A 14996-nucleotide genomic window follows, 5' to 3' on the forward strand; every position below is an offset into this window, starting at 1 on the left:
AATATGCAATTCACTGCCCAAGGGTAAAACTCAGCTCCCAGAGCAGTATAAGGAACTTATAGTTTGGATGAAAAGGGCTTTTGTAACTAGAGAAGATTTGTGTGGCATATATGGGTTAAAGAGAACATGATCCCAAACAAGCATAGGGCAATCAGAATGTGATTCCCCAGTAGATCTGGACATTTACTCCAGTGGTGAATCTGGAGGAATTAAAGAGTCACCCAGGATGTTTAATCTGGACAATGTGGAAAGTTTGCTTAAGCAGATTTACAAATCCATGGGACTGGAAAAGAACAGGTTTCCACAGAAATGCAAAAAAAAATCCCGTTTTGATGACCATAGTTGGAAGGGTAGACTTTTCCTTGTACACTAAGTGGTGAAATAATTAATTTATAAGAAATGGGCACAGCTGGATAAGCGTCACTCTAACCTAAGTAGGCTAGAACAAATGTATCCATTTAATAATGAGGAAGCTCAGAAGTGGAGTATGGTCCTTAAAGAAAATATACTTTAGAGATTTGAAGGATAGAGAGTTGTTTTAAGAACCTTCATATTTCTCCTGTAATTACTTTGAAGTTTAGTGTAGCTTTAGTGTAGCTATGGCTTCAAAAACAAGAGCTCTAAGATTATGGGAGGTATGGGGGGGGCGACGACGACGACGACACTGTATTCAGATGTCCAAGAAAAAGTTAATAGACACATGTTGAAAAGCACTGAGGTAATGTAGAAAGGCATAGAGTTTTTGTGTGAAGAGTCTTTGGATACCACTGCTTTTTCAGCAAGAACAACGGCCTCGGCAGAGGTCGGTAAGCGAGACCTCTGGTTGCAGGATCGTCCCCCATTACCACCAGCAGAGGGCAGAATTGCACAGTATGCAGACATATGGAGCCACTCTATCACAGATCAATAGGTGTTGGACATTGTAAGAAACATGTATGGGATAGAGTTCCTCCGATAACTTAAAGGGAGCTTCTTTTTTCAGTCTAGGACAGCCAGGTCAGAATTGGTAGCCTTACTAAACAGTCTACAAACATTAATGAAGACACTTGCCATGTCTCTTGTTCCTGCAGGTCAAGAACACACAGGTGTCTATGCCAGACTCTTCCTCGTCAAAAAGTTATCGGGGCTTTTCACACAATTCTAGATTTGAAAAGGCAAAACAAGTGTGTTCCTACCAGACACTTCCAAATGGAGTCTGGCCATGAGAATCGAATTCCCATGGCCATCAACAAAGGAGAATTTCTCATGTCCATAGACCTTCAGTATGTCTATTATCATACCCCTGTTGCAGTTCATCACAGGAAATGCCTCAGGTTCTAGTTCCTGGGCCAACACTTTCAGTTCACTTGCCTGCCCTTCGAAGCTGGCAAAATTTCAGGACTTTTACCAAGGTGCTAGTCACTCTAATGGCAGAATTGAGGAAACTGGGAATCGAGATATGGTCTTATCAGGACAAGTTTCTTGTGGTGGGGACTTCAGAAAGCAGTGTCAGTTGCAAGATTTCTCAAGTGATATGTTTTCTTTGAACAACATGACTGGATAGTGAACAAGGAAAACAGCCCTCTCATCCCATTACAACAGACACCATTTCTTGTGATTCAAGCACACCACACAGAGCAAAGTGTCATTGTCACAGGAAAGGTATATCAACATCTAGTAAGTGGCATGTCAACTACAGGCTCATGGTCAAGTGTCAATAAGAAAGGTGCTTCAGTTTTTGGGCATGTTTTTTTCCACCATAGAAATCATTCCGTGGGCAAGATGACACATGCAAGATCTCCATTGGGAACTTCTAAAAAGTGGAATCGCAGAAAGACTTTTTATGAATCAGGCCATCACCCTGTTAAAAGTCACAAGATAGTCTTTCAGGTGGTGGCTAAGACCAAAATAAAAGGAGTATCACTTTTGGAAACAGAATGGATGACAATCACAGCAGACGCCAGTATCGCAGGCTGAAGGGAAAATCTTCAGGGATAAGTGATGCAAGGCAATTGGTCATGTAATGAGGAAAGTCTTTACATAAATGTATTGGAAATCATGTCCGTGTGGAAAGTAATTAAACTTTTTCATCTTCATCTAAAATTGAAGTATCTCAGAATCTTATCAGACAGCAGGACAGTGGTAGCCTTTATAAATCATCAGACAGGTACTAGAAGCCAGATCTTGATGACAGAAGTAGCGAAGATATGGGCAGAGAGAAACTTGAAGTCACTCTCAGCATTACATGTAACAGGAAAACAGAAAGTGTTAGCAGATTACCTCACCCAAGATTAGATTACACAAGAGAATGTTCACTTCATCAGGAAATATTCCAGCTGGAATATTCCGAAACATTCAAACTTCATCAAGTGGACAACATGGCAACAAGCAAAAATGCAAAAGTGTCCAGGTTCTTTTCTTGCCATAGGACTCCAGAGTCAGACGGAATAGATGCTCTGACTGTTCAATGGACATTCCACCTATGATATTTCTTTCCTCCATTTACACACATCACTTGCATGTTAAAAAAAGATCCAAAAAGAAAGGGCAGAAGTCATAGCAATTCTTCTATTCTGACCTCACTGTCTGATTTAAACCAAGGACCAGTTCTTCATCCAAATCCAGAGAGGCTAAGCTTTGAAGGCATTAAAATTTAGTGGAAGCTGCTCAGGAAAAAAGGGAGTCTCAGTCTCATTTGTGATCATCACATTGTTACAGACAAGTAATAATTCTTCAGATATCTATTACAGGATTTAGATGTTATTAAATGCATGGTGTCTCTCTAAATTCAATCCAGCAGCAGCAACCATGTCACAGATCCTTGACTCCTAGGGGCATATTCAATTCCGATCCCGATTCGCGGGATTGCACTGGAACAAGCGCGAACCTAATCCGCGGTACCGCAATAACGTGGATTTTCGTTCGCAGCCCGTAGGGCTGCGTACGAAAATCCGCGTTATTGCGATACCGTATTACCGGCAGTAGTGCGCATTTTCCGCGGTAACGCGCGTTACCGCGGATCGGATCGGAATTGAATATGCCCCCTAGGGTGAGTTTAGCAAAGTTATTCATTTGTCTATATTCAAGGTACAAGTGTTTGTGTTGAGTGTATTCTTAGATACCTATGTTAGGTTCAGAAAATGTGATTATTCGCTTCCTCGAGCAATGAACAGAATTCGGCCCTCCTTCAGACCCTTTGTGGCTACATGCAAATCTTTAGAGCCACTGCAAAAGTTTCATTGAGTTGGATGACACTGAAGGTGATTTTCTGTTAGCAATTACATCAGCTTGTAGAGTTGGAGAACTGCCAGCAGGCAGTGTGGTGCAAGAAGCCTTTTCTCAATGTCTATATGGATAAAGTGGGGCTTAGACACGATTTTAGGTATAAATTCTGGATTCACTCTGTTCCACATTAATCAGGAGGTTGTATTGCCATCATCTTGTCCACAAGCAAAGATGAAGATGAAACAGCTGCATTCACTGGACTTAGTGAAACAATTTCCACATATATGTCCAACACATAGGGGCTCAAATCACAGAACAAAAGGAAAGGATATGCGCCTTCTGAACAAGACTTCTGAAGATGGATCAGAGAAATTATTATAAAAGCAAACAAGAGTAATGGGAGAAAGGCGCCAGAGATCCTGAGTGCTCACTCAACACTTGGCAACATCTTGGGCAAGCAACGCTCAGGCTTCTGTAGTGGAGCTTTGCAAAGCAGCTGGATGGTCATATATTCATACTTTCTCTAGTCATTATCATCTGGATATTTTATACTCCTGGAATTCTCAGTTTGTGAGACATATTTTCAGTTCAGCCACTAAATAAAACTTTTAATTTGCAGCATATATAGCTGGTTGTTTTTTTGTGTGTGTCTCTCCCTACTGTATTGCTTTACTCCCAGATTCAGAGCTGCCATGGAGGATTCAAGAGGTAAAGAGTGGATTATGCTTACCAATAATTCCTCAAAAGACTCCATGGCAGCCCAGTCTCCCAGCCCCTATTCCAATTTCACTAGCTATAAATTTTTTATCCAAATTGAAATGGTATAGTACTAGCTTGGTATAGTATTACAATGTTTTGTTAATATTTTTCAGAAGAAGGTTTGGGAAGTCACTACCTTATATACAATCCACAGTGATATTTTTTAACCTTTCTGTATATAAACTGGAAAGGTAATCTATGCAGAATTATGGCTGCCATGGAGTCTTTCGAGGAAAAAAAAATATTGGTAAGCATAATCCCCTCTTTTTGCTTTTATGGGCATTATTCAGGGGGAAAAATACAGGAAATAATTTAAATACAAAAATTAAAAATGTTATTGTGCCAATGTCTCTTACTTATTTTCATCAAATGCTTGTTTTCAAGTATGGGTTTTACTATGATTTACATGTAAATTCTTTTGTGCATAAGGTTATTTACTTTATTTAATTTTCACTGTTACTACTATTGCCTGTATTACATTCTACATTCTAGGCTTAGATGTCCGTAACATACAATGCCTATTTTAGAGCATGGTAACATATTGAGAGCAGTTCTGGGTCTCACGGTCCTCCTGCAGCATGTGTTCAGGAAGCAATTGGATGTGCTGAAAGAGACCTGGGGGTAAATGTATTAACCTGCGGGTTCTTCAACACCCGCTAGTTCAGCGTCTTTGGCGATTACATTTAAAGCGGCGCTGCATTGGTCCATACCCTGCAGCCTTATGGTCACATAACCCCTCAGTGCTTATAATCTCCAGTACATGGTAGTTGACATCTGGACTTCTTTTCTGGTCAGGACCCAATTTATGGGCCGGATTTATCAAGAATTTGGTTTTTTTTTTAAAAAAATAAATAAATGGGCGGAAATTGCACACATATACGCTTGTATTGAGTACAAGCAGATCTGAAGAAAAGTTTCCATTTGAATACTGGTGTAGCTAAATGCCTTGGCAACCAATAGTTTTGGGTCTGGACCCACAACCCAAGAATATCTGCATTATCTACTTTCATAATTGTTTTGAACACCCGTTATTACCTGCATTGTTTCTATTAAATGTTATTCCACCACCTAGTGGAGCGAGTGGTTTTGAGGACAGTGCGCTGCCCCAGGTTGAATGATTTGTTTCTTTATTAGTGGACATCAGTCCTGCATTCTTGGGGTTCATGCCTTAACACAGTAAAAAGAAACGAGTTTCACATTAATACATTAAAAAGTATTTACAGAGTCTTCTAACCACACACACTGAATATTGTACCATCCAAATGAAAGGCCTGATTTTCCATATATCTTGTAAATAACAACTAAGTACTATTATGAAGTTTTTATTACCAGTTATTGAGGGCTGTAGTTTTAAATGTATCTCAATCCAGCTCAAGTAGCCTGGCATAATACATGTCAATGGACTAGATATATTGCCATGAATAACAGTTGTATTATCAGCACATTCTAATGTCAGAAGACGTCAATTATACACTAAAGATCTTACCATTTCCTGACATGAAAGATAACGTTGAAATCCTTCCTATGTGCTCCATTCATGACCAGAGCAGATCACAAGCCCAAAGGATGCTATATGTATTTATAAACAGGAAGTCCCATCATCGCAACTTACTGTATCCTCTGTCTCAATTATTGCTTTGACCCTAACAGGAGCACAGGGGACAGCGAATTCGGAACATTCTCACGCAGGGCACCAAGAAAGTTAAGAGGATGTGGTGAGAAAGATGTCTGTGAAAGTATTGGTGTCTGTGTGCCATTGAAATTCTGTGTATATTTCATGTAAATACAGGCAAATCAATAGTAAGGATATGCAATGAATGCAGCAGATTCAAGCGTACAACTCTAAAATTGTAGGGAATATTTAATTAGGATCAATTGTAAATATTATTGTATAGCTAAAAGGTGGACATCCCTCCTACACCTCATCAGTTACTTATGCCACTTAGATGGTACTTGATAGGATACATTTATAAAAAAAAAACAATTCTCACTATGAAGGACAATAATGAAAATAATAATTTACCTGGTAGATATCTTGATTGTCTAAGATAATGTTGTTTAGCTGATATCGTTTGCCCAGAGTCTTTTCTCACTACACCCACATTTGATGAACCTTTATTAAATTCTCCAGTAGATCCTGAATCTGTATAACTGAAAATAAAACAGCATTGACTTTTCTGAAAGGGCAACGTTAGATATTAAAGAATGACTCCAACCAAAACTAAAATTTTAATATTGGGTAATATTCAGTGAGTTACAGGATAATGGAAGACACTGAAGCAGCAGGTGTTCCTGGCAAAAAACTTTGGTACATGAGTGGCTGTTAGCAGCACTTGATCGCTTCACATCCAATCATATGATATCTACACAGCCTTGTGTCCACTGCTTCAGTGTATGCTGGTAGTTCAACCCCTATAAAACAAGAATAAAAGTGGGCATGCCTAAGAATTGCACTAAATGGTCACATAGTTTGAGAGCTCAGCAAAACGCCCACTTATTATAGCCTCACCACAGCAATCCAGCTCAAAATGGGCAAGAACTTCTGCCACCAAAACCCTGGTAGACAAGTAAAGTGAAATCAGCACTTGTAACGCTGCCATCCTTGTCTGCTACTTAAGGGCCCTGATCCCTCCCAAAATAAAATGTCATACAATTATATAGTTATACATAATTAAACACAGGGACATACAGTTGAAATATGAGTCTCACCCATATAAAGAATCTTCATTTCTGTTCTCTTTAGCCACAGTCATGCTTGGCTTCTTTGAAAATGACATGCCAAAGTCTGTGTCAATCTCATCCCAGCTGTCCTTCAAAATGGACTGGCCCCAGCGTCGTCTTCCATGCTTAAGGTTAACAGCACTGGTCTGTGGTCCATTGGCTACCGGTTTCTATAATGTGGAAAAAAACTATTTTAGCTTTTTTTCCTATGTTGTATGTTTTATAGCTGTGTAACAAAATTAGGATTTGCCAACAAATGGACAAAAAAAAGTTTGTATGTCAAGTTATTTTAGCAAAATATATATATTTTTATTAAGACCACATTATATTATATATACACACACACACACACACACTGCATGGACAAAAGTATTCAAACGCTTCACCATTACACCAACAGGGACTGTAATGATATTGTATTCAGATACATATACTTTAATATGGAGTTGGTCTCCCTTTTGCAGCCATAACAGCTTCCACTCTTCTTGGAAGGCTTTCCACAAGATGTTGGGAGTGTTTCTGTGGGAATTTGTGCCCATTCATTCCGTAGGTCACCTATGAGGTCAGGCACAGATGTTGGATGAGAAAGCCTGGCTCGCAATCTCTGTTCCAGTTCATCCCAAAGGTGTTCGATGAAGGTCAAGTTCTTTCACATCAAACTCATCAAACCATGTAGTATTTGCTTTGTACACTGCGGCATAGTCATGTTGGAATAGAAAACGCCCCTTCCCCATACAGTTGCCACAAAGTTGGAAGCATTGCATTGTCCAAAATGACTTGGTATGCTGAAGCATTAAGATTACCCTTCACTGGAAATAAGGGGCCTATTCCAAACCCGGAAAAACAGCCCCATACCATTATCCCTCCTCCACTAAACTTCACAGTTGGCATAATGCAGTCAGGCAGGTAACTTTCTCCCGGGATCCGCCAAACCCAGAATCGCTTATCTGACTACCAAACAGAGAAGAATGATTCGTCACTCCACAGAACCAGTTTGCACTGCTCCACAGTCTAGTGTCGGTGTGCTTTACACCACTTCATCCGACCCTTGGCATTGGTCATGGTGATGTGAGGCTTGCACAGAGCTGCTCGGCCATAGAAACCCATTCCATTAAGCTCCTACCACACAGGTTTTGTGCTTATATTAATGCCAGTGGAAGTTTGTAACTCTTCAGCTATGGAATCAGCAGAGCGCTGGTGACTTTTATGCACCATGCACCTTAGCAGTTGTTGACCCCACACTGTGATTTTACGTGGTCTTCCGCTTCGTGGCTCAGTTCCTGTTGTTCCTAAACACTTCTACTTTCTAATATCACTTACAGTTGACCGTGAAATATCCAGCAGGGATGAAGTCTCATGAACTGGGCATCCTATCACAGTACCATGCTTGAATTCACTGATCTCTTTAGAACGACCCATTTTGTATCACAAATGTTTGCAAATGAAGACTGGGAGACTGCATGGCTAGGTGTTTGATTCTACACACCTCTGTCAACGGGTCTGATTCAAACAACCCAATTCAATAATAATTAACAGGTGTGGCCAAATACTGTTGTCCATATAGTATATGTATGTATGTGTATATATATATATATATATATATATATATATATATATATATATATATATATATATATATATATATATGTATGTATGTGTATATATATATGTATGTATATATATATATATATATATATATATATACATAATATATATAAGCCTAGCGGCGTGTGTTAGTGTGTGTGTGTGTGTAAAAAACAATTTTCTCAGAAAGGGCTCATCCAATTGACCTGAAATTTGGTATACTGACATAATTTGACAAAAAAATTATAATAGTGAAGTCAGTTAACTTCCATCATCCCCCCTTCCCCCCATGGGAGGGGTAGTAAAGGCTAAATTTACCAGTTGAGGGCTCAAACTCTTGACCGTGTGGGTATTTATTTACCAGAGCCTGTGTTTGGTCATGGACAATTGTATGTCGCTTCAAGGAAGACTGATTGAGCACAGCGATAAGGTGTTTAGCAGAAACATTGTGTATCGAGAGGTTTTAGAACAGTAAGACGATGGAGATTAAGGATGTGGCGATGAAGATGAAGGATGAGGTGATGGAGAAGAATGATGAGGTGGTGACATGTGGACAAAACCACGTTAAAAAAGGGCGCTTACGTCGGGAAGTAACGCTCTTCCCCTGAGGAGGCCTGGCCTAGCCCCAAATGCATGACAAGAACCTTTTTAACACCTTAAGTAGCTTGATTTGACTAGAATGCATGAGTATCATGCACGGGTTAACTTGTGTGTGTGTATATATATATATATATATATATATATATATATATATATATATATATATATATATATATATATACACACACACACACACACAAGTTAACCCGTGCATGATACTCATGCATTTTTTTGTCAAATAATGGCAGTGTACCAAATTTCAGGTCATTTGGATGAGCCCTTTCTGAGAAAATAGTTTTTTCCACAGACACACACACACTAACACACGCCGCTATACATGCAGGGGCGGATCTAGAAAATGTTTGTTCCCCGGGGGGATGTTAGGGCGGGGCTATTTAGGCCCCGACCCCTTTCCGACTTCTGAGGCTGCCGGGGGCTGCACAGTATGTGCAGGTCCGCTCGGCAGTGACAGTGTGCTGCCCGGCTGCTCTGATTGTGTTTAAAACACAATCAGAGCAGCCGGGCAGCACACTGTCACTGCCAAACGGACCTGCACATACTGTGCAGCCGTCGGCAGCAAACCCCTGCTAGGGGGGGGGGGGCGATTGCCCAGATCGCACCCCCCTGGATCCGCCACTGTACACATGTGTTCATGAGGTAAAATTACCTCACGAAAATGAGTTTGACCCCTTAACTCGTCAATAATGTCAGTATACCAAATTTCAGCCCTTTTTGAGGTTTTTTTTCCACACACACTAAGAATTTAGTAGGTCAGTTAACCCGTGCATGATACTCATGCATTCTAGTCAAACTTAAGGTGTTAAAAACTCCCCACTGTCATCCCGGCAACAACTCCCAACTGTCACTTCTCCTTCAAGAAATATATAGGTCAGTGTATAACTCTGCCCAGCAGGTGGCGCTGCAGCTTGGTTTTTTTTTTCCACACACAGACAGACCAACACACGCCACTAGACATTTATATTATATATATATATATATATATATATATATATATATATATTGAAAGCATTAAACTATCTATTATTACAGTGTGTCATTGTAATAAGTTAAAAAATCTTGTTCTGGGATAAATTACTCTTGGCATCAATAAACTTTATTTATTTATGCAAAATAGTGACTATGTATTTGGATTATCATATAAATATGGAACTATGCAATTTCTAACTTCTGGTTTCTGTGGAAAAAAAAAGGTTGTGTTCATAATTTATTACGATTGAGCTGTTTATACGATTTATGTTATTTTTAAAACATTGCATTTTTTTAAAGCTTTGACTACCCAAATTGTTTACTGCTTTGTGCTTCATTTTATATTTTAAAAAGACATGAAAAATGTCAAAATCATATTAAAGGTGCATGTGGGTGTTTAGATCTCTATTGGCAACATTGAGGCATCTCATGACTTTTCTCAGTCTAAAAATATACTCATAAACCCCATGACACCCCCCCCCCCCCCCAAAAAAAAATGCCGGAGTTTGAGAAGCCTAGGCTACAAAGAGGGTCAAAAACAGACTTTAAAAGAAAAGGAACTGCAAGTGCAAATTAAATACAATTTTAAGTTTGGAATCCTTTACATGAGCATTTTTTGGAATGTTGTCTGCATGTTTGTTACTAAGTCACTTACACACATCACAGTACTGTTACTTACTGGAGAGATGCTTTTGCTGATGTTGGGGAGATTCACTTGAGGAGGGTTGGATAGCAGCTGGTTGTCAGCTGTGCTCTGTGGCAGCTGTATTTGCTGTAGTGGTCGGTGTGTGGCAGGCGAGTCACTTGATATCTTTTCCAATGCATCAGGTGGAGAGGAAGACTGCTTTTTTATCTCAGATAATGGCTGTGGTTCATTGAATTGTGCTGGTTTATTTAAAGGCTTTTTCTGCTCTATATGTTGTGCTGGAGGTCCTAGTGCTTGTCCAACTTGAAAATAAGGGTACCTTAAAGCCTTAACACATGAACAAATGGATTACAATCGTCCCTTTATTTCTTTTTATAGGCAATACATTTTTCTGTATATGGATTTTCCATGCCCTCTACATTTGAGCAGCATACATAACTAAATACAGCAAGTAACTTTGTAAGTCGGCATTCTTTATTTTTCAATTCCAGAATTCAATTGGAAAAAAAATAGAGATTCCCTAACACTAAGTACCCAGCAGAAAAGTCTTTTTTTATGTGATTACCAGACTGAATGCTTAATTCAACCTAGTAATATACAATATACGAGAAGTATACAAAAGGCTGCTTTAATATGTTTGCATTGTCTCATGGGGATATACTGCAACAAAGGTGTAAAGCACCAATATGTTTATTTTGAATTCTGATCATGCATTGTAGTTGTTTTTGTTAACAAATTCCTCCTTGTGATTTGTAACTTTCTATGCATTAATCAAATCCAAAACCCATAATTATTTATGTATGTGGTATCACATCTCACTTTTAACATAGACCCTTACATAAAGGTATGAGGAGACAGATCCATTATGTCTGGCTAAACCCACTTCCGTAATGAATAGACATATTGTACATCTGGCATAAGTTATGTTAAATGTCCATATCACTGGCCTTTGGAAGGAGAAAACCCAGTAACAAATAAAATTATCAAAATAAAACCAGATATTTGACTTGAATGTTTGTGGTATATTCTTTTCTACATAAAATGAAAAGGAAGCTGGTTGCCAAGTACCTGGCTGGCTGTGGGACGTTTCTTGGGATCCCAATGCAACATGTCTCTCATTAGCGTTAATGCCTCTTCACTAGCATTAGGTATGAGAGTTTTCAAGTTTATAGGAACACATTGTGGAAAGCGGAAATTCATGGATGTAGCAAGTTGATGTCCTTCAGGCCAGTCATTCTACGGAGTAAAATAATGAGTTACTTTTAATTACAACATTAAATAACCATATTTAAAGATTTATATTTCGTTTGCATTTCAGTAACCTATAAATAAAATGTATTGCTAAGGACACTCACAGAAGAAAAAGACAAGCACTCACTTTCTTTGGTGTACCTAGAACCTGGCAAATCTTGAAGATTTCATCAACCTCACTTGTTCCTGGGAAGAGCGGTCTAAGTGTATATAATTCAGCCATAATGCTGCCAACTGCCCATATGTCTATCGGAGAACTGTACATCAAAGACCTCAGCAACACTTCTGGAGCTCTGTACCTGAAAGGAAACAAAATGGATTGTACAATGATTGTACATAGTGTGTGTGTGTGTGTGTGTGTGTGTGTATATGTAATATATATATATATATATATATATATATATATATACACACATACAAAATATATATACATACAAATTATATTTGAGGTAAGACTTTTTTCCAGTTTGCTTGCAAAAAAGCAAGATACAAAAAGACAGATACACACCTATATTGGTACTCCAGTACTAAGCACAAAATTGTACTTTGCATTGTATCCTATAGTTCTTTGCCTGTCATTACCTGTGTTAAATATTAAAACTATACCTACTTCCATACCACTAATGACAATCATGCAATGGATTAAATATATAGTGGAAAATGTCGGTAATAACTAGGTCCTCTGTTTGACAATATCTAGTATTTATCTATATACAGATCAGTTTTTAAAGAGGAGCGGTATATTATGGTATGCGAAAATGCCACTTCTACTGCTTTGATTGTAAAAGTATGAAATATCATTGATTTTTTCATACCATCACTTCTAAATTTCCATTTTTACCACTGATACAGATATTAGAGATGTTTGAAGATTTCGAACCAAATTTCACTAATTTGATGGCCATGACAATGTTTACTGTACAATAGACCCAAATTTGAATTTGTGTATGAAAATGTTCAGCTTGTGTTCCTATTATGACGATCGTGTTAAAAGGTTTGCATTAAAATTATGTGTTTTACATATTTTTAAACATTAATTAAATAAAAATTTTAAACAATAAAAAGTATTTTAACATTTTTATTTAAATCAAAGGTTGAATACTGCCAAACTCAAAGTTTGCTGTTGAAGGTTTGCAATTAAAAAACGCCAAATGGTATCAAATTTAGCGATAACGTGAGCTGGTACATGTTCAACTTTCTCAAATTAAGTAATTTCTCTTTTTAAATTAGTCTAAAATAGATTAATCACAGCAAACTTTTGAATATCAGAACCAGTTTATCGAAGCTGGTCCAATATCGATTATTGGTTTGAGCTTTTTTAATGCATCTCCTATCTATTTGTAAGCATGTAATGGTAACAAAAGCAGTAAGTAAAGTGCATACAATTGTAATTGCATAACTCCATAAATACACCAGAAAAAAACAAAACACTGAAAAACCAATCTAGAAGTATAACAATTGTAGATGATTACAGGATTTAATGGACAAAGAACAACTAAATACAAAACAAATTGTTGGTATGATAATGGTGGTAATCCTGCCTGGAAATATTTTGCAAAAAGTCATAAAAAAATGCTTATTTTATATCATCTTATATTATCTTTCTATTTATCCGCTTAGTATAATCTCTATAGGTGCACCTGATAGCATTATTTTTGTGACTTCATGTAGCAGAAGTGAAAATAGGAAACATACCACCGTGTAGACACATAATCTGTATAGGGTGGCTGAGATCGCAGCTCACGTACTAATCCAAAATCAGCAATTTTCACAAGCTCAGGACCCATACATAGAAGGTTTTCAGGCTTCATATCTCGATGAAAGAACCCTAATTTAGGATTAGTAGGGGAATAAACAAAAAAAAGTGACCAGTACATAACATGTATAGTTTTCACATTTCCCAAAAAAAGAAAATGTTCCTAATCGCCTGCTCAGCAGTCTATTAAGAACATTTTAAAAAAATAAATAAATTAGGTATCCCTGTAACCCAGCCCAGCAGACCTCTATGTGAAAAAATGTTTTGGATACTACACTGCCTACTGTAAATTACATTGGTATTATCAAAGTCATCATGTAGTTCTGTGAACACATCAAGGTATAAGGCTGCAGAAAGCTATTTTATAAAGGTTATAAAGGCTATGAAAATCCATGGTGACTTCTGGGGGTAAATGTATCAATGTCCAGATTCTTCAAGGCAGCGCCGCTTTAAATTTAAGCGCTGAAGACGCTGATCTCGCCGGAGTTGAAGAATCCAGACATTGATACATTTACCCCCTGATATCCATAATAATTTACATAAGGAGGTATATTATTATCTATAATACACAGGTTTTCCTAATTAACACTGAAGTAATTAAATCAGAACACAGCTAGTAAAACCAATGACATCAGAACTCACCATTTATACATATATTATTTACAGAAGGTTATACATATATTAACATTACAAGTGCATTATTCATGCAGGTGTATAGTTAATGCTTCATCTGGCAAGTAGCTGAAAGTCTGACAGATAAATGCAATGACAGACATAAAGCAGTTCATAATGGTTTATAAAAAAAAATAAACCATTATGATACTTTGTTAAATAAAGAAAAGGGATAATGCAAATAAAAATGGTGATCTAAATGCTTACCATGCTTGTGAACAAAGGCTAAGCCAGAAAGCACTTGGAACATAATGTTCCTTATTTCATTCTCAGTAAACATCTTATTCTCTCTGGCAGGACGTAGAGGTAGGAAAGCAGTAGCAGAAGAAAACATAATGTGAAAAGAAATTGAAAAGAAAATTTAGTCCAAGGACACTTAATACCATTTAGAAACTGTGTCACCAGATAATTTTTAGATGTTTGGACACCTTGTTTAAAAGTGAACATGTTGTCGAATAAAAAATTTCTGCACACTGGGGAGATGCTGCTATACAGAGCAGAAGGGATGACCAAACAAATCTGGACATTTTATCATGTCTACTCTGCTTTTATCAAAATGGTATCAGTGGTCCTGTGAAAGCTGCAGAAAGCATGAAAAAGAACAGTGTAGGTAAAGAACGCAAGTTTTCATTGTTCATAAAGACAAAAAACATTGAAAATACAACGGCATTCATTATTTGAAAAGGCGTTGTGATGCCATGGGGAATGTAATGAATTGGATCATTAAACTTGATACTGGTAATGTCAGTAACGTTGATTTATAATTTCTCATAGTCTGCTGTATAATTTTGAATAGAGAACTAGCACATTACTTTA

The 14996-nt window shown here is 37.7% G+C and overlaps 1 protein-coding gene across 7 annotated transcripts in view; it reads right to left on the reverse strand.

Moving 5' to 3' along the window:
* MAK (male germ cell associated kinase) overlaps positions 1 to 14996 on the reverse strand; it is a 48717-nt gene that overhangs the window by 9868 nt on the left and 23853 nt on the right. For 3 of the 7 annotated variants that reach the window (XM_075213066.1, XM_075213063.1, XM_075213060.1), the window contains exons 5-12: positions 14388 to 14470; positions 13448 to 13580; positions 11880 to 12051; positions 11570 to 11737; positions 10535 to 10828; positions 6673 to 6854; positions 5987 to 6114; positions 4999 to 5130 (exon numbers count right to left, since the gene is read on the reverse strand). In XM_075213066.1, the coding sequence (XP_075069167.1) occupies positions 4999 to 5130; positions 5987 to 6114; positions 6673 to 6854; positions 10535 to 10828; positions 11570 to 11737; positions 11880 to 12051; positions 13448 to 13580; positions 14388 to 14470 (1292 nt within the window). The remainder of the gene's footprint in view (positions 1 to 4998; positions 5131 to 5986; positions 6115 to 6672; positions 6855 to 10534; positions 10829 to 11569; positions 11738 to 11879; positions 12052 to 13447; positions 13581 to 14387; positions 14471 to 14996) is intronic. The other 4 variants (XM_075213067.1, XM_075213061.1, XM_075213064.1 and 1 more) reach the window with 2 other exon arrangements.

The sequence above is a fragment of the Mixophyes fleayi genome, chromosome 5 (assembly GCF_038048845.1).
Source record: "Mixophyes fleayi isolate aMixFle1 chromosome 5, aMixFle1.hap1, whole genome shotgun sequence".
NCBI lineage: Eukaryota > Metazoa > Chordata > Amphibia > Anura > Limnodynastidae > Mixophyes > Mixophyes fleayi.